This window comes from Bombina bombina, chromosome 3 (assembly GCF_027579735.1).
Source record: "Bombina bombina isolate aBomBom1 chromosome 3, aBomBom1.pri, whole genome shotgun sequence".
NCBI classification, from domain to species: Eukaryota; Metazoa; Chordata; class Amphibia; order Anura; family Bombinatoridae; genus Bombina; species Bombina bombina.
Window position 1 is genome coordinate 1,186,133,807 of NC_069501.1, and position 26,982 is coordinate 1,186,160,788.

Genomic DNA, 26,982 nt, shown 5'->3' on the forward strand with positions numbered 1-26,982 from the left:
AAAAAAGGGAATAGAAAAGGAAAAAAGGGTAAAGGGAACTGTTCTCTGGGTATCACATCTTCATAAAATAGAAGAATAATAAATCAATTCTTTATACAATAATATTCCTATACACAAAATTAATAATGGCCAATAATAGCCGGGATCTAATCTATATTTTAAGACCATCGGGGAAAAAAAAACAAAAAAAACAGACATGGCACATCTTGTATTATACAACAATAGTGTACTAATGTACTCTCTAGCATCTTGAGCAGTTTTCAGAGTAATATTTTCATTATTTAGCTTAAAACAGAATTTAGCTGGATACATAAATCTGGTCTGGATACCTTTCTGTATTAAGGTTGTACAGTATGGGGACATTTCTCTACGTTTCGTCATAGTTTCAAGAGAGAAATCTTGAAACAAAAGAATTTTCTCATGTCTTATCATTATCGAGTTTTTTGGTCTAAATTGCCTCATAATGGTTATCTTATCTTGAAAGTTTAGGTACTTTACCATGATAGGTCTAGGTTTATATGTACCATCAATACCAGCTTTGGGAGCACCCAATCTATGTGCCTACTCTACTAGAAAAGATGTATCTGATGTTTGAAGACCCAACAATAATTGTAGGTCTTTGGTGGCAAATTTAATTAGGTCTTGAGGCAAGACCGTTTCTGAAAGGCCAATTATTTTCACGTTATTCCTACGTGAGCGGTCTTCCAGTTCCTCTACCTTAGCTTGTAAATGTTTTATTGCATCATCTTGGGACTTAGTCAGCTTTTCCTGTATACCTATCTGGTCCTCTAGGTCAGACATTCGTAATTCTGCCTCTGCTAACCTTCTTGAAAACTGTCTAGCCTCTTCAGTGAGACCTGATATCTCACTTTTAATTAAGTTAAATTGTGGTAGTATTTGGTCAGAGATTTGTTGTATCAATATCTGGGGGTCGTAATTGCCAGTTGTATCCCCTGTAAGTCAATACTCTGTTCTAAGTCAGGGCTTTTTGTTTTTTCTCTCGTTTAGGTGGCATTGCTGGAGATTTAGTTTTAGATTGAATGATAAAACTTTCCATAAATAGTAGTGAATGAATATAAAATCAAAGTGTACACATAAAATCTAAACTCAAATGTTTCTATAACATTTGGTGCTAAGTGTATTTAAACAAAAGACAATATAGTTTTGCAGAAATAAAAGTTTTTTTTTTTTATATAAGTGCAGAGTGAATCTTTTGTGTCTATAATTTAAAGTGAGTATCAATCAAGAGAGCTAAATTTAGCTCTAAAACACGTGGTTCTGACGCCAAGCACAGATCAGTTCAAGTTGGTAACATCACAATATACAACAATATGCACACAAAAAAAAGCCTCATAACAATATACAACAGGTTTAGACTCTAATAAATCTATGCAAAATGTTCAATTAGGCAGTTACCAATGGTTCTTATTTTAGTACTAATTTCTTATAAACGTAGTTAATCCTATTTCTAAGGGACCGTGGATCAAAGACTCTTATGCAGGGATCTACCCTTACCACTATTTGATAATAAACCACCAGCCATAGTGATACAGTATGTAATAACATGTTAAGACAAATAGAGTAGATCTTAATTCCCAATAGATTTGGACAATGTTCCAGTTACAGAAGATTAGTATCTGTTCAACAGATACTTATAATCATCAGGCATATAACCATGGCAGCATAATAGTAGTTTAGGACCTTGTTTTCAGCTCTTCAGCTTACAGATTTTCTCCAGTGTAACCCACATAGGGCCAGAAAGTCAGTTAACCAGCAAGTGGCCAAGACTCATCTTTATTCATTAGGCCTTCTAAACCAGCAAACAAGATAAGAAAGTACAAGCTCTTGTTGCACGTTGAGATTCACTGGTGTGAAATGTTGGTTGCCAGTATATTCAGCAAGCATGTGTATAAACAATAATATTGTAACACAGGGTCTGTAGCCACAGTACTTGCGATTTAAATGTCGATTTCCAGCGAGTGTTTCATGGCCATTAGGGTAATTTAACCCCTACTCGATGGTCTTCTAGTGCTCTTTCCAGGGTGCTCCGTCCTCTATCCAGAAATCAGTGACCGGATTACGGTATCTCCATAGGAGAGGATCTTTCAGTCGGACCCTAATGGTAAGATTTACTCACTCCAGCAAGCAGCTTTATAAGCTACCTTCCGCACCGGCCCATCCAGTTGGCTTCTAGGTTGCGTGGGAGTTCTTTCTCTTTCCCCCAGATCCCATACAGCACTGACAATCGTGTAGGCGGTTGGCTTGTTATCTGTCTGGGTCTTTATCCAGCCTACCGAGATACTTTGTGGCTCTCCAGAGCCCCCGGATATATAGATTTACTGCAACAGCCAGGAAACAGCTAGGCCTCAGCATCGGGGCCTGTTCCCACGCTCTGGACTTCCGCACCGCCCTGAGAGCCCCCTGGCCTAAATGAGTGTTCATGGCAATGGGGATTTGCGGCGTGTATCTGGATGGATCTCTGCTTCCCGAACCACAAGACTACAGAGTCGCACTTCTATGCGAAGCTCCTCCTCCAGCGGATATGAAGAGATATGATCAAGAATGTAATCTTTTTATATGGGGGAAGAGAAGTGCATGTTTATCAAAAAACTTTTTATTTTTAGACAAAGAATTTGGGGTGTATGGACTTCTAAATATCAAATTATATAACCGGTTGCAATGGTGAAAATCGCAATTGATTGGATTACAGAAAAAAATAACTTCTCCTTACTGGATATAGAGGGAAGTTTAATAAAACAGTTTTTAAAAGCCATTCTACACATCCCTGTAGCTAAATTTCCACCGTCTATATTAAATATTAGGATCATTAGAAATGTGGTTAACGCATGTCAAAAATATTGTACAGATCTCAAAGTAAATTTTAGACTAAGTATCTCACTATCTTAGGACACCCTGACTTTTCCCCAGGCCTACATTTTGGCATATTTCATCTATGGAAAAGAAAAGGATTAGAATATCTAGTACAATTATTGGATAAAGAGACAGGGGCGATTAAATAATTTATACAAATTCAAGAAGAATTTAATTTACCCAGACAGCACTTTTTTGGGTTTCTACATATTAGACAATTCCTTAATTATGTAATGCAAAACCAATCTATTAGTTCGGACTTGGGGATAATCGAAGGCGGCGTGCAGATTTATCAGGCCGGTTATTATTCAATATCAATTTAGTACAAAACGATTATGAAAAGTCTAGGTAAAACACACCTAGAAATCCTTACTAATAGATGGCAAACAATTCTCCCAGAAGTATTAGCCCAAGATATCAAACAGAGTATAGAGACAGCTGGCTATAAGTTTACTTTATGGAAAGAAACACACAGCTACTGTCACGCCGCGCTGCTCTAGCCATTGCTAGGAGCGCAGTGTCCCCTTCCCTGCTCGTTGCTAGGGGCAGTGTCGGCTCAGATGCATGCGGCGCTGACGTCATCGCCGCACGCTCAAGATGCCGGTCAGACCTCAGTGGCGTGAATCCTGCGCCTATTTAAACTTTCCACAAATGACCTGTCACTGCACAAGTATAGGTGTTACTTTGTGTACTCCTGGGTGTGACAAATCGTTTTTTCTAATTGTCTAAATACCGTTACTGAACCCTTAAACTGCTGGATTGATAACTATTGCTGAACCTGCCTGTCTGACTACTCTACCTGCCTTAACCCTCAATCTGCTGGACTACTTAACTGTTGCCAAAACTCTTCCTGACTGACCATTCTAGTGGTTTAAACTTGGACAACTTTGCTGTTGCCAAACCCTGCCTGCCTGACCATTCTAGTGGTTCATCCTTGGACTGCTCTGCTGTTGCGGCTGGGGACTGTCCTACCTGTGGTGAGTGCCGCCTTCCTCATTTCACTAACTTTCTCTGCTCTGGGATATTCCCTATCATTCCGGCTCGACGCCGGGATAACAAGACTACTGGCCGAGTTTGGTCTGATAGAGGAGTATCCCACCAGCTACCTTGTAAATATTTCATACATTACCCCCAAATTATTAGCTAAATGGGATAAAAATTCTAAGGGGGATTGTTTTCACTGTCACGTCCCCTCAAGCTAATATTCTTCATTGTTTTTGGTACTGTGCAAGTATCTGTCAGTTCTGGAAAATGGTTTCCTTCTGGCTTAATAAGTTTTTGAGCCAGTGACCTTTACCCCGTTAGTAATTTTTTCTTTACCCTCCCAAGGCAATTTGTAAAGGAAGAATATTCTTTAATTATTACAGTAACACAGATAGCAAGGAATTTAATTTTGCAGCATTGGAAGGCAAGCATAGCATAGTGGAATTTGGTCAATAAATGAACTCCCAACTAATCATAGAGCAAATGAATGTTGAGCCAAATCATGAAAGACAATTCAAAGTTTTTTTTATAAAATGGTTGAAAATTATTAGAGCCCAAATATCGGATATGCAAATGGAAATCCTGAAACCCTTCTATAAAGTAGGTTATATACTCCCTAGGGATTTATAGAATTACAGATTGTTTCTAGTGATTCAGTTAGTGTGGGAGGAAGATCCTATGGGCGCGATCAAATATACGGCGCAGGTTTCAGCGCAAGCGTGGGAACCCGCGCTGCCCGTAATTTCACCTCGCACATCGGGGTATTACATAAACCCCGCCGGCAGTTCATAAAGTGCCGTAAATCTGATAAACTAGCGATGTCCAGAGATGAGCATAAATACAAATTTCGCCAATGACTTACGGCACTTTAGAAACTGCCGGCTCCTAAGAAAAGTAAAGAAAATAACAAATCTCCCGTAAAAGTCTAACACGCCTCCCAAAAATAAGCCCGACACGTAAAACCCCTATATCTGCAATCCCCCCTCTCATTACTAATATTAAATGTATTAACCCCTAGACCGACAACCCCCCACTACGCAATATGCCTATTTAAACTATTAACCCCTATATCCACCATCAAACCCACACCGCAAGTAATAACTAAGTTATTAACCCCTAAATCCGCCAACCCAAACATCGCAAACTACCTATTAAAACTATTAACCCTTAATCCGCCATTAACCCACAACGCAATAAACCTATTCAAGTATTAACCCCTAAACCGCCATAGCCCACAACACAATAAACCTAACCCCTAACCTAACCTAACCCCCCCTAAATAAACTAAAATTACCTAATTTACAAAATACTAAAGTTACTATTAAATAAAAAAAAAAACACTACTTTTAAAATACAAATAAACTAAGTATAAATTAAAGGGGCAGTCTAATCAAAATTCAAGAGTAGACTGTCCCTTTAAGCAAGAATTACAGAAAATAAAAAAATCTAAGATTACAGAAAATAATAAATAAAATTAGAAAATTTTAAATAAATTACACCTAATCCCTATGAAAATAAAAAAGCCCCCCCTAAATAAAAACACCCCCTAATCTAATAAACTACCAGTAGCCCTTAAAATGACTTTTTTGCAGGGCATTGCCCCAAGATAATCAGCTCTTTTGCCAAAAAAATACACAAAGCCCCCCCTAACAGTAAACCCCCCCACCCACCAACCCCCCCCCAAAAAAAAACTAACACTAAAAACCCTAAACTACCCATTGCCCTGAAAAGGGCATTTGTTGGGCATTGCCCTTAAAAGGACATTCAGCTCTTTTGCTGCCTACCCTATGTAAATAAAATCCCCCCAAAAACCCCTTAAAAAACCCTAAGTCTAACCCCCAAGTGGTCCTCACCTGTCCTGAAGTCCAGCGGAGAAGGTCCTGTTCCAGACGGTGAAGTCTTCTTCCAAGCGGCAACCTCTTCTTTCTTCTTCCAGGAACCAGCCGGCGCGGAGCGGAGGGCGGAGTTGAAGACCGATGACCGCGGAGCTGAAGACTGGCGACTCTGGAACTGAAGACCGGTGACCGCAGAGCCATGGAGCGTGGAGGATCCTCTTCATACGATCTCCGCCGTACACTGAATAGGAATTCAAGGTACGCGATTGAAAATGGCGTCCCTTGAATTCCTATTGGCTGATTTGAGCCTTCAAATTCAAATCAACCAATCGGATGATAGCTACTGATATCCTATTGGCTGTTCAATCAGCCAATAGGATAAGAGCTACTGAAATTCTATTGGCTGATTTGAACAGCCAATAGGATTTAGGTAGCTCTCATCCGATTGGCTGATTTGAATTTGAAGGCTCAAATCAGCCAATAGGAATTCAAGGGACGTCATTTTTAATCCAGTACCTTGAATTCCTATTCAGTGTACGGCGGAGATCATATGAAGAGGATCCTCCACGCTCCATGGCTCCGCGGTCGCCGGTCTTCAGTTCCAGAGTCGCCGGTCTTCAGCTCCGCGGTCATCGGTCTTCAACTCCGCCCTCCGCTCCGCGCTGGCTGGTTCCTGGAAGAAGAAAGAAGAGGTCGCCGCTTGGAAGAAGACTTCACCGCCTGGAACAGGACCTTCTCCCCTGGACTTCAGGACAGGTGAGGACCACTTGGGGGTTAGACTTAGGGTTTTTTAAGGGTTTTTTGGGGGGATTTATTTTATTTAGATACGGTGGGCAGCAAAAGAGCTGAATGCCCTTTTAAGGGCAATGCCCAACAAATGCCCTTTTCAGGGCAATGGGTAGTTTAGGGTTTTTAGTATTAGTTTTTTTTTGGGGGGGGGGTTTACTGTTAGGGGGGGGCTTTGTGTATTTTTTTGGCAAAAGAGCTGATTATCTTGGGGCAATGCCCTGCAAAAAGTCCTTTTAAGGGCTACTGGTAGTTTATTAGATTAGGGGGTGTTTTTATTTTGGGGGTTTTATTTTATTTTCATAGGGATTAGGCGTAATTTATTTAAAATTTTGTAATTTTATTTATTATTTTCTGTAATTTTTGCTTAAAGGGACAGTCTACTCCTGAATTTTGATTAGACTGCCCCTTTAATTTATACTTAGTTTATTTGTATTTTAAAAGTAGTGTTTTTTTTTTTAATTTAATAGTAACTTTAGTATTTTGTAAATTAGGTAATTTTAGTTTATTTAGGGGGGGTTAGGTTAGGGGGGGTTAGGTTAGGAGTTAGGTTTATTGCGTTGTGGGCTATGGCAGTTTAGGGGTTAATATTTGAATAGGTTTATTGCGTTGTGGGCTATGGCGGTTTAGGGGTTAATAGTCTTTATTAGTCGGGGATTGCGGTTGACAGGTAGATAGACATTGCGCATGTGTTAGGTGTTAGTTTATTTTTGCAGGCATTTTCGGGAGTTACGGTGCTCCCATACCCAGCGCAAGGCTTGCTGCGGCTGCCTTTTATGGCGAGGTAAAAATGGAGTAAGATTTTTCCATTTTCGCCACGTAAGTCCTTGCGCTGGATATTGGATACCGATATGCGACGCGGTTCTATGTTAGCCTATGGGAGTAATAATTGCGGGCGATGGGTGAAATATACACGCGTAACTTGTATGCTACGCCGTATATGTAATACCAAAATCGCGTAAAATCTGGCGGCGGAGGATTTTGCGGGCGACGCTGCATATGTAATGGAGGCCCACATCTGTATATTGTTTGTCCTATTCTAAATGGAAAACAGATGGTTGTAGAAACTCAAGATAAGAGTAACTTGTAAATATGGTTTGGTATTAAAAAAAAATAATATATATAAAGTGTTAAATGAATTTCCTTTGTCTTTGTTTTATTGAAATGATATGTTTTAATGGAAAATTCTTCTTTGTGTTTTAATACCAATTTGTTATTCCTTGGTGTACTACAATTATCTAAATAATAAAAAGAAAATAAAAAAAAAAAAGTTGCACACATTCCTTTGCACATCTAAAATAAATAACTAAATGCATCCTCCCAGTGGCACCTGAAAAAAAAGAGAGAAAGCAATACATTACCTGTCTGAGTCATTTAACAGATCACCGGTGAATGCATTATGACCCGTTGGTGCATAATCCCATAAAGTCATTTCAGCAGCAATAAAGTATTTTCTTACACTTCCTCCCATGTGTGATGTTAAGGTTTTTCCACATGTTCCAATGTTAAAAAATGCCATCATTCCAGCTGCATATGTACATAGAAGTAAGCAGAAAGCACAATCACTGAGAGTGCTCATATACAATAATAAGGCAGTAGTACTTGATTATATAAAACTAATTCTAAAAATGTAGGAAACATTGCATAACTGTTACAGACAAAGAAACATTTTTCCAAGAGAGGACAGAAATGAGTCAGCTACAGAAAAGAGGAATAAACCTTCTCTGAACTCATCTGTGTGGTTTAGTCATATGGATGGGCACATAAACAGCTAGGTACAGCATGCAGTCCCCATGAATGCATTGCATGGTTCTCACACAAACATCATGCAGTTTTGACATAAAGCACTAGAGGGCACTATTGTGGTTGCAACAGCCACCTGTAGGCCAACCTTGCTATACATCTCTAGGGGTATTTGTTGACTGCACTATGAGTAATGACATGGAGGAGACCTGTAGTATATAGTGTCCCTATGAGTATATAGTATCCTATATGAGTATTGACATAAAGTACCATGGAATCTCTCAAAGTTCTTCTTTACAAAAGATGCTTGTAATTTTAGCTCTGCTCCCTATAATGTAGCTAGGTCAGCTTTAGCAGTACCAGTCCCTTAATTTGTCAATTGAGGGGAATGGATCTACAACTGCTGCCAAGATGGTAGAAGATGCTCAAATTAGTAAAGAGCTGTTCTGTTTTCCTTTCTGATGCCCAATCATACCCTAATTTGCCCCAAGACACAGCCAAGATGGACTTGCAGAACAGGATCCAGGTCTATCACTGTGCAGTTGTGGTTTCCTGAAGTGTTCCCCCTTCACTGGTGTTGTCAGCTTGTCATATGTATTAAATTGTTTGCAAACACCTCCTTCTTCTTCTTGTACACAACTGATTTAGCTTGGACCATAAACCTCATCAGTCTGGATTCCCAACCATAACTTACATAGAAAACTTTAGTGATGGGACCCTATGTGTGTGTGTGTAAGAAAATATTATAGATTTCTTGTACTACGTCTTATATATAAATAAAACACACACACACCTATTACTAAATCTTACATATTTGTTTCCTCTATATTATTGTCATCATTCACTATCCTTTATCTTCATTAAAGAGACATTTTTTCAGCAATTAAATAGTGAATTGCAAAAGATGAGTTGACAGTTTTATGTCCTTTTAAAGGGACATAAAGGAGCAAGAAAAAAAACCTCTAAACATTTCAGGGTCAGGGACAGATTTATAACGCAGAGTAGGCATGTGCCTACAGGCGCCCTCCATAGAGGGGCACCTGTCTCTGCCGGAGACCTTAACAAAGATGTCTGCTGGCAGTGAAATAACAGCACTGCGCATGTGCAACAGCCATCTTTGTTAAGCTCATCATGAGTATTAGACATGCACAACATCTGGCGCCCCCCTCGCATGCACAATGCTTGCGGCGGCCATATCAAAGATGGTTGTTACAGACATGTGGTGCTTTTATTTCACTGCCGGCACGGCGGTAAGAGCTTCAGGTTTTGGTGCCTACAGTCACCTGGGATGTAAATCCAGCCCTGGTCAGGGCATTTTATTATGTTTGCTTATAGAGCATTATATGTTCACCAGCACAAATGGGATAAACACATAATGCCAGCTACAGGTGCGCAAATGCACTGTTGACTCATATGCTGCCCTCAATTGACTGTGACTGTGTTTAGTTGTGGCTGTGGGCCAGTAGTGACTGTTGTCCAAAGCTGAATTATCCCTATGTTTAACCACTTTAAACATTTCTCTGCAAGCAGCAGTGCAAAAATAAAAGGCTGTTTCATTATTGCTATTTTATGTTTATTTAAAGGGACAGTAAAAATAAATGTTCATGATTCAGAGCATGCAATTTTCCTTAGTATCCTTAGTTGAAGAGCATACATAGGTAGACTCAAGAGAAGCAATCCACTGCTGGGAACTAGCTGGTGATTGGTGACTGCACCACCAGAGGACATATTTAATGGGCACACTGCCAGGCTGATTTCATGGACCACCCAGCTGAAATTTAAGCCAATATTAAGCTACAATTATCTAATATTACATTTTTCCAGTGTTTGTTGCACAAATTATCATTAAATCTATTTATGTTAAATTATGAAATAAATTTGCGCTATGTATAGCTTAAGTAACAATTATAAAAACGTAAGTTATAAAAAAAAGTATAACACTGCCCCACCCGGCTATATCATAATGCCACACTGCTGCTAAAAGTTTCTGTAGAGAACACTGTATACTGTATGCCTCTTGTCATTAGCTCACAAGATGTGTTCAGCTAGCTCCCAGTTGTCCATTGCTGGTCCTGATACCAAGTGAGCAAAGCAAATTAGATAAGAGAAATAATTTGGAAAGTTATTTGGATTTGAAGCTCTATTTGAATCATGAAAGTTTAATTTTGACTTTACAGTCCCTTTAATGTAGATTGGGCTGCGCAGTGTCTTTGTGTCTTGTGATGAACACTTTCATGGGTAATCTCTGTTAAAGCAGTGAGCACATGACACAGCTCTATACAGTAGGCTGATATTATATACAAATTTAAATGTACTGTACATATGTTAAAGGGACACTGTATTATAACATTTGTTTTCCCTTTAATGTGTTCCAAATGACTCATTATACCCACTGCAGAGTATTAATTGTATGGGAAATTGTTGTGTTTACTATTGTACTTGAAATAGCTGGTTTTGCTGATTAAACTATCACTTATTGTTCTCAATAACAAGCCTATATCATTCTGCTGACACAGCAGATAAGACAGATCTGTATAGGTGATGGATTTAACTGGTAAAATCAACTATTACAAACAACAAAAAGAAAATTTATGCTTACCTGATAAATTTGTTTCTTTTTAGACACAATGAGTCCAGCTATTTCATCCTTACTTGTGGGATTACGCCTCCTGGTCAGCAGGAGGAGGCAAAGAGCACCACAGCAGAGCTGTATATATAGCTCCTCCCTTCCCTCCCACTCCAGTCATTCGACCGAAGTTAGGAAGAGAAAGGAAAAGCCAAGGTGCAGAGGTGTCTGAAGTTTAACGAAAAACAATAACCTGTCTCATAGAACAGGGCGGGCTGTGGACTCATTGTGTCTAAAAAGAAACAAATTTATCAGGTAAGCATAAATTTTCTTTTCTTTTTAAAGACAAGATGAGTCCACAGATTTCATCCTTACTTGTGGGATACAATACCAAAGCTATAGTACACTAGTACACGGATGATAAGGGAGGGCCAAGACAGGGAACCTAAATGGAAGGCACTAATGCTTGAAGAACCTTTCTCCCAAAAACAGCCTCAGCCGAGACAAAAGTATCAAATTTGTAAAATTTAGAAAAAGTATGAAGAGAGGACCAAGTTGCAGCCTTGCAAATTCGTTCAACATAAGCCTCATTTTTGAATGCCCATGAGGAAGCAACAGCCCTAGTGGAATGAGCCGTAATTTTTTCAGGAGGCTGCTGTCCAGCAGTCTCATATGCAAAATGGATGATACTCTTCAGCCAAAAAGAAAGAGAGGTAGCCGTAGCTTTCTCACCCTTACGTTTCCCCGAAAAAATGACAAATAAGGAAGACGATTGACGAAAGTCCTTAGTCGCTTGTAAGTAAAACTTTAAAGCACGTACTACGTCCAAATTGTGTAGTAAGCGTTCCTTCTGAGAACAAGGATTAGGACACAAGGAAGGAACAACAATCTCCTGATTAATGTTCTTGTCTGAAACAACTTTAGGAAGAAAACCAAGTTTAGTAAGTAAAACTACCTTATCCGAATGAAAAATAAGGTAAGGAGAGTTATATTGTAATGCCAAAAGCTCAGACACTCTTCGAGCAGAAGAAATGGCAACAAGAAACAAAACTTTCCAAGATAATAACTTAAAATCTGTCTCCAAGTTGTCCACCCCTGGGATGTGGATCGCCGACAGATGACAAGAATGGGCCTGCACCCACTGGATTATCTTGGCTACTTCGATCATCACTAAGGAACTCCTTGTTCCTCCCTGATGATTGATGTAAGCCACTGTCGTGATGTTGTCTGACTGAAATCTGATGAACTGAGCCGCAGCTAACGGAGGCCAGGCCTGAAGCGTATTGAAGATTGCCCTCAGCTCTAGAATGTTGATGGGAAGAAGAGACCCTGCCTGAGTCCATACTCCCTGAGCTTTTAAAGAGCCCCAGACTGCTCCCCATCCTAAAAGGCTGGCATCCGTTGTCACAATCACCCATGAAGGTCTGCGAAAGCATGTCCCCTGGGATAGATGATCCGGAGACAACCACCATTGAAGAGAGTCCCTCGTCTCCTGATCTAGGGTTATTCGAGGAGACAAATCTGTATAATCTCGATTCCACTGCCTGAGCATGCTTAGCTGCAGAGGCCTGAGATGAAACCGAGCAAATGGAATTATGTCCATTGCCGCCACCATCAATCCGATTACCTCCATGGACTGAGCCACTGACGGCCGAGGAGTGGACTGAATGGTTCAACATGTATTCAGAATCTTTGACTTTCTGACCTCTGTCAGGAAAAACAGAATTTATGCTTACCTGATAAATTACTTTCTCCAACGGTGTGTCCGGTCCACGGCGTCATCCTTACTTGTGGGATATTCTCTTCCCCAACAGGAAATGGCAAAGAGCCCAGCAAAGCTGGTCACATGATCCCTCCTAGGCTCCGCCTACCCCAGTCATTCGACCGACTTAAAGGAGGAATATGCATAGGAGAAATCATATGATACCGTGGTGACTGTAGTTAGAGAAAATAATTCATCAGACCTGATTAAAAAAACCAGGGCGGGCCGTGGACCGGACACACCGTTGGAGAAAGTAATTTATCAGGTAAGCATAAATTCTGTTTTCTCCAACATAGGTGTGTCCGGTCCACGGCGTCATCCTTACTTGTGGGAACCAATACCAAAGCTTTAGGACACGGATGATGGGAGGGAGCAAATCAGGTCACCTAGATGGAAGGCACCACGGCTTGCAAAACCTTTCTCCCAAAAATAGCCTCCGAAGAAGCAAAAGTATCAAATTTGTAAAATTTGGTAAAAGTGTGCAGTGAAGACCAAGTCGCTGCCTTACATATCTGATCCACAGAAGCCTCGTTCTTGAAGGCCCATGTGGAAGCCACAGCCCTAGTGGAGTGAGCTGTGATTCTTTCAGGAGGCTGCCGTCCGGCAGTCTCATAAGCCAATCGGATGATGCTTTTAAGCCAAAAAGAGAGAGAGGTAGAAGTTGCTTTTTGACCTCTCTTTTTACCAGAATAAACAACAAACAAAGAAGATGTTTGTCTGAAATCCTTTGTAGCCTCTAAATAAAATTTTAGAGCACGAACTACATCCAGATTGTGCAACAAACGTTCCTTCTTTGAAACTGGTTTCGGACACAAAGAAGGCACAACTATCTCCTGGTTAATGTTTTTGTTAGAAACAACTTTCGGAAGAAAACCAGGTTTAGTACGCAAAACCACCTTGTCTGCATGGAACACCAGATAAGGAGGAGAACACTGCAGAGAAGATAACTCTGAAACTCTTCTAGCAGAAGAAATTGCAACCAAAAACAAAACTTTCCAATATAGTAACTTAATATCTACGGAATGTAAGGGTTCAAACAGAACCCCTTGAAGAACTGAAAGAACTAAATTGAGACTCCAAGGAGGAGTCAAAGGTTTGTAAACAGGCTTAATTCTAACCAGAGCCTGAACAAAAGCTTGAACATCTGGCACAGCTGCCAGTTTTTTGTGAAGTAAAACAGATAAAGCAGAAATCTGTCCCTTCAAAGAACTTGCAGATAATCCTTTCTCCAAACCCTCCTGTAGAAAGGATAGAATCTTCGAATTTTTATCTTGTTCCATGGGAATCCTTTAGATTCACACCAACAAATATACTTTTTCCATATTTTATGGTAAATTTTCCTAGTTACAGGCTTTCTAGCCTGAACAAGAGTATCAATGACAGAATCTGAAAACCCACGCTTTGATAAAATCAAGCGTTCAATCTCCAAGCAGTCAGTTGGAGTGAAGCCAGATTCGGATGTTCGAATGGACCTTGAACAAGAAGGTCCTGTCTCAAAAGGTAGCTTCCATGGTGGAGCCGATGACATATTCACCAGGTCTGCATACCAAGTTCTGCGTGGCCACGCAGGAGCTATCAAGATCACCGAAGCCCTCTCCTGATTGATCCTGGCTACCAGCCTGGGAATGAGAGGGAACGGTGGGAATACATAAGCTAGGTTGAAGGTCCAAGGCGCTATCAGTGCATCTACTAGAGTCACCCTGGGATCCCTGGATCTGGACCCGTAGCAAGGAACCTTGAAGTTCTGACGAGACGCCATCAGGTCCATGTCTGGAATGCCCCATAATTGAGTTATTTGGGCAAAGATTTCCTTATGGAGTTCCCACTCCCCCGGATGGAAAGTCTGACGACTCAGAAAATCCGCTTCCCAATTTTCCACTCCTGGGATGTGGATTGCAGACAAGTGGCAGGAGTGATTCTCCGCCCATTGAATTATTTTGGTTACTTCCTCCATCGCCAGGGAACTCCTTGTTCCCCCTTGATGGTTGATATATGCAACAGTCGTCATGTTGTCTGATTGAAACCTTATGAATTTGGCCTTTGCTAGTTGAGGCCAAGCTTTGAGAGCATTGAATATCGCTCGCAGTTCCAGAATGTTTATCGGGAGAAGAGATTCTTCCCGGGACCATAGCCCCTGAGCTTTCAGGGGTTCCCAGACCGCGCCCCAGCCCACCAGACTGGCGTCGGTCGTGACAATGACCCACTCTGGTCTGCGGAAGCTCATTCCCTGTGACAGGTTGTCCAGGTTCAGCCACCAACGGAGTGAATCTCTGGTTCTTTGATCTACTTGGATCGTCGGAGACAAGTCTGTATAATCCCCATTCCACTGTCTGAGCATGCACAGTTGTAATGGTCTTAGATGAATTCGTGCAAAAGGAACTATGTCCATTGCCGCAACCATCAAACCTATTACTTCCATGCACTGCGCTATGGAAGGAAGAAGAACAGAATGAAGTACTTGACAAGAGCTTAGAAGTTTTGATTTTCTGGCCTCTGTCAGAAAAATCTTCATTTCTAAGGAGTCTATTATTGTTCCCAAGAAGGGAACACTTGTTGACGGGGACAGAGAACTTTTTTCTATGTTCACTTTCCACCCGTGAGATCTGAGAAAGGCTAGGACAATGTCCGTATGAGCCTTTGCTTTTGACAGAGACGACGCTTGAATCAGTATGTCGTCCAAGTAAGGTACTACTGCAATGCCCCTTGGTCTTAGCACCGCTAGAAGGGACCCTAGTACCTTTGTGAAAATCCTTGGAGCAGTGGCTAATCCGAATGGAAGTGCCACAAACTGTTAATGCTTGTCCAGAAAGGCGAACCTTAGGAACCGATGATGTTCCTTGTGGATAGGAATATGTAGATACGCATCCTTTAAATCCACCGTGGTCATGAATTGACCTTCCTGGATGGTAGGAAGAATTGTTCGAATGGTTTCCATCTTGAACGATGGAACCCTGAGAAATTTGTTTAGAATCTTGAGATCTAAAATCGGTCTGAATGTTCCTTCTTTTTTGGGAACTATGAACAGATTGGAGTAAAACCCCATCCCTTGTTCTCCTAATGGAACAGGATGAATCACTCCCATTCTTAACAGGTCTTCTACACAATGTAAGAATGCCTGTCTTTTTATTAGGTCTGAAGACAATTGAGACCTGTGGAACCTCCCCCTTGGGGGTAGTTCCTTGAATTCCAGGAGATAACCTTGAGAAACTATTTCTAGCGCCCAAGGATCCTGAACATCTCTTGCCCAAGCCTGAGCAAAGAGAGAGAGTCTGCCCCCCACCAGATCCGGTCCCGGATCGGGGGCCAACACTTCATGCTGTTTTAGTAGCAGTGGCAGGTTTCTTGGCCTGCTTACCCTTGTTCCAGCCTTGCATCGGTCTCCAGGCTGGTTTGGTTTGAGAACTATTACCCTCTTGCTTAGAGGGTGTAGAATTTGAGGCTGGTCCGTTTCTGCGAAAGGGACGAAAATTTGGCTTATTTTTAGCCTTAAAAGACCTATCCTGAGGAAGGGCGTAGCCCTTTCCCCCAGTGATGTCTGAAATAATCTCTTTCAAGTCAGGGCCAAATAGCGTTTTACCTTTGAAAGGGATGTTAAGCAATTTGTTCTTGGAGGACACATCCGCTGACCAAGACTTTAGCCAAAGCGCTCTGCGCGCCACAATAGCAAAACCTGAATTTTTCGCCGCTAATCTAGCTAATTGCAAAGTGGCGTCTAAGATAAAAGAGTTAGCCAATTTAAGTGCTTGAACTCTGTCCATAACCTCCTCATACGAAGAGTCTTTATTGAGCGACTTTTCTAGTTCTTCGAACCAGAAACACGCTGCTGTAGTGACAGGAACAATGCATGAAATTGGTTGTAGAAGGTAACCTTGCTGAACAAACATCTTTTTAAGCAAACCCTCTAATTTTTTATCCATAGGATCTTTGAAAGCACAACTATCTTCTATAGGAATAGTAGTGCGTTTGTTTAGAGTAGAAACCGCCCCCTCGACCTTGGGGACTGTCTGCCATAAGTCCTTTCTGGGGTCGACCATAGGAAATAATTTTCTAAATATAGGGGGAGGAACAAAAGGTATGCCGGGCCTTTCCCATTCCTTATTTACAATGTCCGCCACCCGCTTGGGTATAGGAAAAGCATCGGGGGGCACCGGGACCTCTAGGAACTTGTCCATCTTACATAATTTCTCTGGAATGACCAAATTGTCACAATCATCCAGAGTAGATAACACCTCCTTAAGCAGAGCGCGGAGATGTTCCAATTTAAATTTAAAAATAATAACATCAGGTTCAGCTTGTTGAGAAATTTTTCCTGAATCTGAAATTTCTCCCTCAGACAAAACCTCCCTCCTGGCCCCTTCAGATTGGCGTGAGGGTATGTCAGAACCATTATCATCAGCGTCCTCATGCTCTTCAGTATCTAAAACAGAGCAATCGCGCTTTCTCTGATAAGTAGGCATTTTGGACAAAATGTTTTTAATAGAATTATCCATTACAGCCGTTAATTGTTGCATAGTAAGAAGGATTGGCGCACTAGATGTACTAGGGGCCTCTTGTGTGGGCAAGACTGGTGTAGACACAGAAGGGGATGATGCAGTACCATGCTTACTCCCCTCACTTGAGGAATCATTTTGGGCAACATCATTATCAGTGGCATCATTGTCCCTACTTTGTCTGGACACTATGTCACATTCATCACATATATTTAAATGGGGAGGAACCTTGGCTTCCAAACATACAGAACATCGTCTATCTGATGGTTCAGACATGTTAAACAGGCATAAACTTGATAACAAAGCACAAAAAACGTTTTAAAATAAAACCGTTACTGTCACTTTAAATTTTAAACTGAACACACTTAATTACTGAAAATGTGAAAAAGTATGAAGGAATTGTTCAAAATTCACCAAAATTTCACCACAGTGTCTTAAAGCCTTAAAAGTATTGCACACCAAATTTGAAAGCTTTAACTCTTAAAATAACGGAACCGGAGCCGTTTTTACATTAAACCCCTATACAGTCCCTGGTATCTGCTTTGCTGAGACCCAACCAAGCCCAGAAAAATGTCTACCAGTCTTTAAAGCCCTTGTGAAGCCCTTTATTCTTATACTAAACTAAGAAAATGGCTTACCGGTTCCCATAGGGAAAATGACAGCTTCCAGCATTACCAAGTCTTGTTAGAAATGTGTCATACCTCAAGCAGCAAAAGTCTGCCCACTGTTTCCCCCAACTGAAGTTAATTCATCTCAACAGTCCTGTGTGGAAACAGCCATCGATTTTAGTAACGGTTGCTAAAATCATTTTCCTCTTACAAACAGAAATCTTCATCTCTTTTCTGTTTCAGAGTAAATAGTACATACCAGCACTATTTTAAAATAGCAAACTCTTGATTGAAGAATAAAACTACATTTAAACACCAAAAAAACTCTTAGCCACCTCCGTGGAGATGTTGCCTGTGCAACGGCAAAGAGAATGACTGGGGTAGGCGGAGCCTAGGAGGGATCATGTGACCAGCTTTGCTGGGCTCTTTGCCATTTCCTGTTTGGGAAGAGAATATCCCACAAGTAAGGATGACGCCGTGGACCGGACACACCTATGTTGGAGAAATTTTCATGGATATAGAGTCGATCAGAGTCCCTAGGAAGGGTACCCTTGTCTGAAGAATTAACAAACTCTTTTCCAGATTTACCTTCCAACCGTGAGTTCTGAGGAAGGATAGCACAAAATCGGTATGGAACCTTGTTAGCTGATAAGATGACGCCTGGATTAGAATATCGTCCAGATAAGGCGCCACTGCAATGCCCCGCGGTCTTAGAACCGCCAGTAGAGACCCCAGAACTTTTGTGAAAATTCTGGGTGCCGTGGCCAGACCAAAGGGGAGAGCCACGAATTGAAAATGTTTGTCCAGAAAGGCAAACCTCAGAAACCTGTGATGATCTCTGTGGATAGGTACATGAAGATATGCATCCTTTAGATCCATTGTCGTCATAAATTGACCCTCCTGAAACAATGGAAGAATGGTTCGAATAGTTTCCATCTTGAAAGACGGAACTCTGAGAAACTTGTTTAGACTCTTGAGGTCTAAGATGGGCCTGAAAGTTCCCTCCTTTTTGGGAACTACAAATAGGTTTGAATAGAACCCCTGTTCCTGTTCCTGTATGGGAACAGGAAAAATTACTCCCATGGAAGAGAGGTCCCTTACACAATGTAAGAATGCCTCTCTTTTTATCTGGTCTGCAGATAATCTTGAAAGAAGAAATCTTCCTCGAGGGGAAGAATTTCTGAACTCCAGTTTCTATCCCTGAGACATTATTTCTATAGTCCAGGTATCCTGAACATCTCGCACCAAAGCCTGAATGAAGAAGGAAAGTCTGCCCCTTACCAGATCCGGTCCCGGATCGGGGGCAAACCCTTCATGCTGACTTGGAAGCAGCAGCAGGTTTCTTGGATTGTTTACTCTTGTTCCACGACTGGATGGGTCTCCAGGTAGTCTTGGATTGTGGATAGTTTCCTTCCTGTTTAGAGGAAGATGAGAAAGAGAGTTTCCCTTGAAATTTCGAAAAGAACGAAAATTACTTTGTCGACCTTTCTGCTTGGATCTCTTATCCTGAGGGACCAGATGGCCCTTGCCTCCCGTGATGTCAGAGATAATTTCCTTCAAGCCAGGTCCTTACAGGGTCTTTTCCTTGTAAGGAATAGCCAGAAGCTTAGACTTGGATGACACGTTCGCAGACCAAGGTTTCAACCATAAGGCCCTGTAGGCTAGGATAGAAAAACCTGAAGTCTTAGCAGCTAATTTAGTAAATTGTAGAGGAGCATCAGTAATAAATAAATTAGCTAATTTAAGAGCCTTAATTCGATCCTGTATTTCTTCCAAGGAAGTCTCAGTCTTAAGAGACTCTGCAAGAACATCGAACCAATAAGCTGCCGCACTAGAGACCGTGACAATACAAGCAGCCGGTTGCAATAGCAAACCCTGATGAACATAGATCTTTTTTAGCAGGCCCTCCAACTTCTTATACATAGGATCTTTAAAGGCACAACTATCCTCAATAGGGATAGTAGTTCGTTTAGCCAAGGTGGAAATAGCTCCCTCCACCTTGAGCACCGACTGCCAAGATTCCCTGACAGCATCAGCTATGGATAACATCTTCTTGAAAATGGGAGAAGGAGAAAAGGGAATACCGGGTCTCTCCCATACCTTAGAAATAATCTCCGAAGTTCACTTAGGAACTGGAAAAACATCAGAGGAAGAAGGAACTTCTAATTATCTGTCCAACTTACTCAACTTCTCAGACGCGACCACTATGGAGTCGCAGTCGTCCAGAGTCACTAAAACCTCCCTGAGCAACAGGCGGAGGTGTTCTAGTTTAAACCTGAAAGAAACCACCTCAGAATCAGTCAGAGGTAAGGAACTTCCTGAATCAGAAATTTCTCCTTCTGATAAAACCTCTATACCCTCCAACTCAGAACTCTGGGAGGGTACATCTGAGATTGGCATCATAGCATCAGAAACTTCATTGACCACATAGTTGTCCTTCCTTTTACGTTTGCCTTGAAGAATAGGAAAGGCAGCTAACGCATCAGAAAGTGTAGAAGACATAACAGCAGCTATGTCCTTTAATGTGAATGCAGCAGAAACTTGTGGATAAGTACAGGGTACTGCTTGAGCGGGCATTAAGGGCTGTGACGCTTGGGGAGAAAGCTTCAGCATCTCATAATTAGATTCCTGAGAAGCATCCACATTAGATAAGTTTTTATCTGAAAAAATATTTTCTCTATAACTTAAAGCCCTCTCAAAAAACGGATACTATTGCTTTATTTGTATAGTCCCTTTAAAATAAAAAACCCAATAATTTACTGTATATAAAACACTTATAGGCAAAAAAATGACTAACACCTCTATACCTCAACAGCTCCACTAAGGCGCCTACCTGCCACCCGGATATCAGACAACCCTTTCCAGCCTGTGAATACGATCGGGACTCAGAAACGCTAGCAACCGCTTGCTTTATACTACCATGCGGTCCTAGCGTAACGCCTGACTGAGAATCTGATGCCGGAATCCGGAGCAGAAAAACAACTGCGCAGCTTCTCTATCCTGAAGCGCGCGAAAAACAGAATTTATGTTTACCTGATAAATTACTTTCTCCAACGGTGTGTCCGGTCCACGGCGTCATCCTTACTTGTGGGATATTCTCTTCCCCAACAGGAAATGGCAAAGAGCCCAGCAAAGCTGGTCACATGATCCCTCCTAGGCTCCGCCTACCCCAGTCATTCGACCGACGTAAAGGAGGAATATTTGCATAGGAGAAACCATATGATACCGTGGTGACTGTAGTTAAAGAAAATAAATTATCAGACCTGATTAAAAAACCAGGGCGGGCCGTGGACCGGACACACCGTTGGAGAAAGTAATTTATCAGGTAAACAAAAATTCTGTTTTCTCCAACATAGGTGTGTCCGGTCCACGGCGTCATCCTTACTTGTGGGAACCAATACCAAAGCTTTAGGACACGGATGAAGGGAGGGAGCAAATCAGGTCGCCTAAATGGAAGGCACCACGGCTTGCAAAACCTTTCTCCCAAAAATAGCCTCAGAAGAAGCAAAAGTATCAAACTTGTAAAATTTGGTAAAAGTGTGCAGTGAAGACCAAGTCGCTGCCCGACATATCTGATCAACAGAAGCCTCGTTCTTGAAGGCCCATGTGGAAGCCACAGCCCTAGTGGAATGAGCTGTGATTCTTTCAGGAGGCTGCCGTCCGGCAGTCTCATAAGCCAATCTGATGATGCTTTTAATCCAAAAAGAGAGAGAGGTAGAAGTTGCTTTTTGACCTCTCCTTTTACCAGAGTAAACAACAAACAAGGAAGATGTTTGTCTAAAATCCTTTGTAGCATCTAAATAGAATTTTAGAGCGCGAACAACATCCAAATTGTGCAACAAACGTTCCTTCTTTGAAACTGGATTCGGACACAAAGAAGGCACGACTATCTCCTGGTTAATGTTTTTGTTAGAAACAACTTTCGGAAGAAAACCAGGTTTAGTACGTAAAACCACCTTATCTGCATGGAACACCAGATAAGGAGGAGAACACTGCAGAGCAGATAATTCTGAAACTCTTCTAGCAGAAGAAATTGCAACCAAAAACAGAACTTTCCAAGATAATAACTTAATATCAACGGAATGTAAGGGTTCAAACGGAACCCCCTGAAGAACTGAAAGAACTAAGTTGAGACTCCAAGGAGGAGTCAAAGGTTTGTAAACAGGCTTGATTCTAACCAGAGCCTGAACAAAGGCTTGAACATCTGGCACAGCTGCCAACTTTTTGTGAAGTAACACAGACAAGGCAGAAATCTGTCCCTTCAAGGAACTTGCAGATAATCCTTTCTCCAATCCTTCTTGAAGAAAGGATAGAATCTTAGGAATTTTTACCTTGTCCCAAGGGAATCCTTTAGATTCACACCAACAGATATATTTTTTCCATATTTTGTGGTAAATTTTTCTGGTTACAGGCTTTCTGGCCTGAACAAGAGTATCAATAACAGAATCTGAGAACCCTCGCTTTGATAAGATCAAGCGTTCAATCTCCAAGCAGTCAGTTGGAGTGAGACCAGATTCGGATGTTCGAACGGACCTTGAACAAGAAGGTCTCGTCTCAAAGGTAGCTTCCATGGTGGAGCCGATGACATATTCACCAGATCTGCATACCAAGTCCTGCGTGGCCACGCAGGAGCTATCAAGATCACCGATGCCCTCTCCTGATTGATCCTGGCTACCAGCCTGGGGATGAGAGGAAACGGCGGGAATACATAAGCTAGTTTGAAGGTCCAAGGTGCTACTAGTGCATCTACTAGAGTCGCCTTGGGATCCCTGGATCTGGACCCGTAGCAAGGAACCTTGAAGTTCTGACGAGAGGCCATCAGATCCATGTCTGGAATGCCCCACAGTTGAGTAATTTGGGCAAAGATTTCCGGATGGAGTTCCCACTCCCCCGGATGTAATGTCTGACGACTCAGAAAATCCGCTTCCCAATTTTCCACTCCTGGGATGTGGATTGCAGACAGGTGGCAGGAGTGAGTCTCCGCCCATTGAATGATTTTGGTCACTTCTTCCATCGCCAGGGAACTCCTTGTTCCCCCCTGATGGTTGATGTACGCAACAGTCGTCATGTTGTCTGATTGAAACCGTATGAACTTGGCCTTTGCTAGCTGAGGCCAAGCCTTGAGAGCATTGAGTATCGCTCTCAGTTCCAGAATATTTATCGGTAGAAGAGATTCTTCCCGAGACCAAAGACCCTGAGCTTTCAGGGGTCCCCAGACCGCGCCCCAGCCCATCAGACTGGCGTCGGTCGTGACAATGACCCACTCTGGCCTGCGGAAGTTCATCCCTTGTGACAGGTTGTCCAGGGACAGCCACCAACGGAGTGAATCTCTGGTCCTCTGATTTACTTGTATCGTCGGAGACAAGTCTGTATAGTCCCCATTCCACTGACTGAGCATGCACAGTTGTAATGGTCTTAGATGAATGCGCGCAAAAGGAACTATGTCCATTGCCGCTACCATCAAACCTATTACTTCCATGCACTGCGCTATGGAAGGAAGAGGAACGGAATGAAGTATTTGACAAGAGTTTAGAAGTTTTGTTTTTCTGGCCTCTGTCAGAAAAATCCTCATTTCTAAGGAGTCTATTATTGTTCCCAAGAAGGGAACCCTTGTTGACGGAGATAGAGAACTCTTTTCTACGTTCACTTTCCATCCGTGAGATCTGAGAAAGGCCAGGACTATGTCCGTGTGAGCCTTTGCTTGAGGAAGGGACGACGCTTGAATCAGAATGTCGTCCAAGTAAGGTACTACTGCAATGCCCCTTGGTCTTAGCACCGCTAGAAGGGACCCTAGTACCTTTGTGAAAATCCTTGGAGCAGTGGCTAATCCGAAAGGAAGTGCCACAAACTGGTAATGCTTGTCCAGGAATGCGAACCTTAGGAACCGATGATGTTCCTTGTGGATAGGAATATGTAGATACGCATCCTTTAAATCCACCGTGGTCATGAATTGACCTTCCTGGATGGAAGGAAGAATTGTTCGAATGGTTTCCATTTTGAACGATGGAACCTTGAGAAACTTGTTTAGGATCTTGAGATCTAAGATTGGTCTGAACGTTCCCTCTTTTTTGGGAACTACGAACAGATTGGAGTAGAACCCCATCCCTTGTTCCCCTAATGGAACAGGATGAATCACTCCCATTTTTAACAGGTCTTCTACACAATGTAAGAATGCCTGTTTTTTTATGTGGTCTGAAGACAATTGAGACCTGTGGAACCTCCCCCTTGGGGGAAGCCCTTTGAATTCCAGAAGATAACCTTGGGAGACTATTTCTAGTGCCCAAGGATCCAGAACATCTCTTGCCCAAGCCTGAGCGAAGAGAGAGAGTCTGCCCCCCACCAGATCCGGTCCCGGATCAGGGGCCAACAGTTCATGCTGTCTTGGTAGCAGTGGCAGGTTTCTTGGCCTGCTTTCCCTTGTTCCAGCCTTGCATTGGTCTCCAGGCTGGCTTGGCTTGAGAAGTATTACCCTCTTGCTTAGAGGACGTAGCACTTGGGGCTGGTCCGTTTCTACGAAAGGGACGAAAATTAGGTTTATTTTTGGCCTTGAAAGACCTATCCTGAGGAAGGGCGTGGCCCTTGCCCCCAGTGATATCAGAGATAATCTCTTTCAAGTCAGGGCCAAACAGCGTTTTCCCCTTGAAAGGAATGTTAAGCAATTTGTTCTTGGAAGACGCATCCGCTGACCAAGATTTCAACCAAAGCGCTCTGCGCGCCACAATAGCAAACCCAGAATTTTTCGCCGCTAACCTAGCCAATTGCAAAGTGGCGTCTAGGGTGAAAGAATTAGCCAATTTGAGAGCACGGATTCTGTCCATAATCTCCTCATAAGGAGGAGAATCACTAGTGATCGCCTTTTCTAGCTCATCGAACCAGAAACACGCGGCTGTAGTGACAGGGACAATGCAAGAAATTGGTTGTAGAAGGTAACCTTGCTGAACAAACATCTTTTTAAGCAAACCTTCTAATTTTTTATCCATAGGATCTTTGAAAGCACAACTATCTTCTATGGGTATAGTGGTGCGTTTGTTTAAAGTAGAAACCGCCCCCTCGACCTTGGGGACTGTCTGCCATAAGTCCTTTCTGGGGTCGACCATAGGAAACAATTTTTTAAATATTGGGGGAGGGACGAAAGGTATACCGGGCCTCTCCCATTCTTTATTTACAATGTCCGCCACCCGCTTGGGTATAGGAAAAGCTTCTGGGGGCCCCGGGACCTCTAGGAACTTGTCCATTTTACATAGTTTCTCTGGGATGATCAAATTCTCACAATCATCCAGAGTGGATAGCACCTCCTTAAGCAGAGCGCGGAGATGTTCCAACTTAAATTTAAATGTAATCACATCAGGTTCAGCTTGTTGAGAAATTTTCCCTGAATCTGAAATTTCTCCCTCAGACAAAACCTCCCTGGCCCCCTCAGACTGGTGTAGGGGCCCTTCAGAAACAATATCATCAGCGTCCTCATGCTCTTCAGTATTATCTAAAACAGAGCAGTCGCGCTTACGCTGATAAGTGGGCATTTTGGCTAAAATGTTTTTGATAGAATTATCCATTACAGCCGTTAATTGTTGCATAGTAAGGAGTATTGGCGCGCTAGATGTACTAGGGGCCTCCTGAGTGGGCAAGACTGGTGTAGACGAAGGAGGGGATGATGCAGTACCATGCTTACTCCCCTCACTTGAGGAATCATCTTGGGCATCATTTTCTCTAAATTTTGTGTCACATAAATCACATCTATTTAAATGAGAAGGAACCTTGGCTTCCCCACATTCAGAACACAGTCTATCTGGTAGTTCAGACATGTTAAACAGGCATAAACTTGATAACAAAGTACAAAAAACGTTTTAAAATAAAACCGTTACTGTCACTTTAAATTTTAAACTGAACACACTTTATTACTGCAATTGCGAAAAAGTATGAAGGAATTGTTCAAAATTCACCAAAATTTCACCACAGTGTCTTAAAGCCTTAAAAGTATTGCACACCAAATTTGGAAGCTTTAACCCTTAAAATAAAGGAACCGGAGCCGTTTTTATCTTTAACCCCTTTACAGTCCCTGGTATCTGCTTTGCTGAGACCCAACCAAGCCCAAAGGGGAATACGATACCAAATGACGCCTTCAGAAAGTCTTTTCTATGTATCAGAGCTCCTCACACATGCGACTGCATGTCATGCTTCTCAAAAACAAGTGCGCAATACCGGCGCGAAAATGAGACTCTGCCTATGATAAGGAAAAGCCCCTAGAGAATAAGGTGTCCCAAACAGTGCCTGCCGATATTATTTTACAAAATACCCAGATTAAAATGATTCCTCAAGGCTAAATATGTTTATTATATGAATCGATTTAGCCCAGAAAATGTCTACAGTCTTAAAAAGCCCTTGTGAAGCCCTTATTTATTGTCTGTAATAAAAATGGCTTACCGGATCCCATAGGGAAAATGACAGCTTCCAGCATTACATCGTCTTGTTAGAATGTGTCATACCTCAAGCAGTAAAATTCTGCTCACTGTTCCCTCAACTGAAGTTAATTCCTCTCAACAGTCCTGTGTGGAACAGCCATCGATTTTAGTAACGGTTGCTAAAATCATTTTCCTCTTACAAACAGAAATCTTCATCTCTTTTCTGTTTCAGAGTAAATAGTACATACCAGCACTATTTTAAAATAACAAACTCTTGATTGAATAATAAAAACTACAGTTAAACACTAAAAAACTCTAAGCCATCTCCGTGGAGATGTTGCCTGTACAACGGCAAAGAGAATGACTGGGGTAGGCGGAGCCTAGGAGGGATCATGTGACCAGCTTTGCTGGGCTCTTTGCCATTTCCTGTTGGGGAAGAGAATATCCCACAAGGATGACGCCGTGGACCGGACACACCTATGTTGGAGAAATTAGCCTCGCCCTTCGTGGGCGTTCAAACCTAATGCCGATTCACGGCCAAGTCATAATCGGAGAATTACGTGCCTGTATAACATTGCTTGTAGCAAATATAAGTGTCTGTATAACATGACTGATAGGGAAGCCATCTAATAAAGAAGCTCAAGTAAAAATAACCTCAAGCGGAGCTATTTCTGAATGTGTTTTGTAGGAGAGTCCTCACTTAAGGAAACCATGTCTCCATTAAAAATAGCCCCAAGCGTGGCCCATGCTAGATGCCGTCTGGCAAGCCCGATAAATGTTGTCTGGCAAGGGAGCCCTCTACTTAAAGGGCCCATGTTCCCAAGAAAAATAAATATATTTACGTGCAGAGTCCCTTCTGAGTTACTATGTCCCAGAATAATAAAAACTGCACTTACCTCTATGCTGTCCGACAGTAGGACAGCCTCCACAGATTCAAG

The 26,982-nt window shown here is 42.1% G+C and overlaps 1 protein-coding gene across 1 annotated transcript in view; it reads right to left on the bottom strand.

Annotated features, from left to right (window-relative positions):
* Nucleotides 1-26,982, bottom strand: part of HEPHL1 (hephaestin like 1) — a 387,436-nt gene that overhangs the window by 171,529 nt on the left and 188,925 nt on the right. The window contains exon 6 of the mRNA XM_053708616.1: nucleotides 7,838-8,003. Coding sequence (XP_053564591.1) covers nucleotides 7,838-8,003 — 166 coding nt within the window. The remainder of the gene's footprint in view (nucleotides 1-7,837; nucleotides 8,004-26,982) is intronic.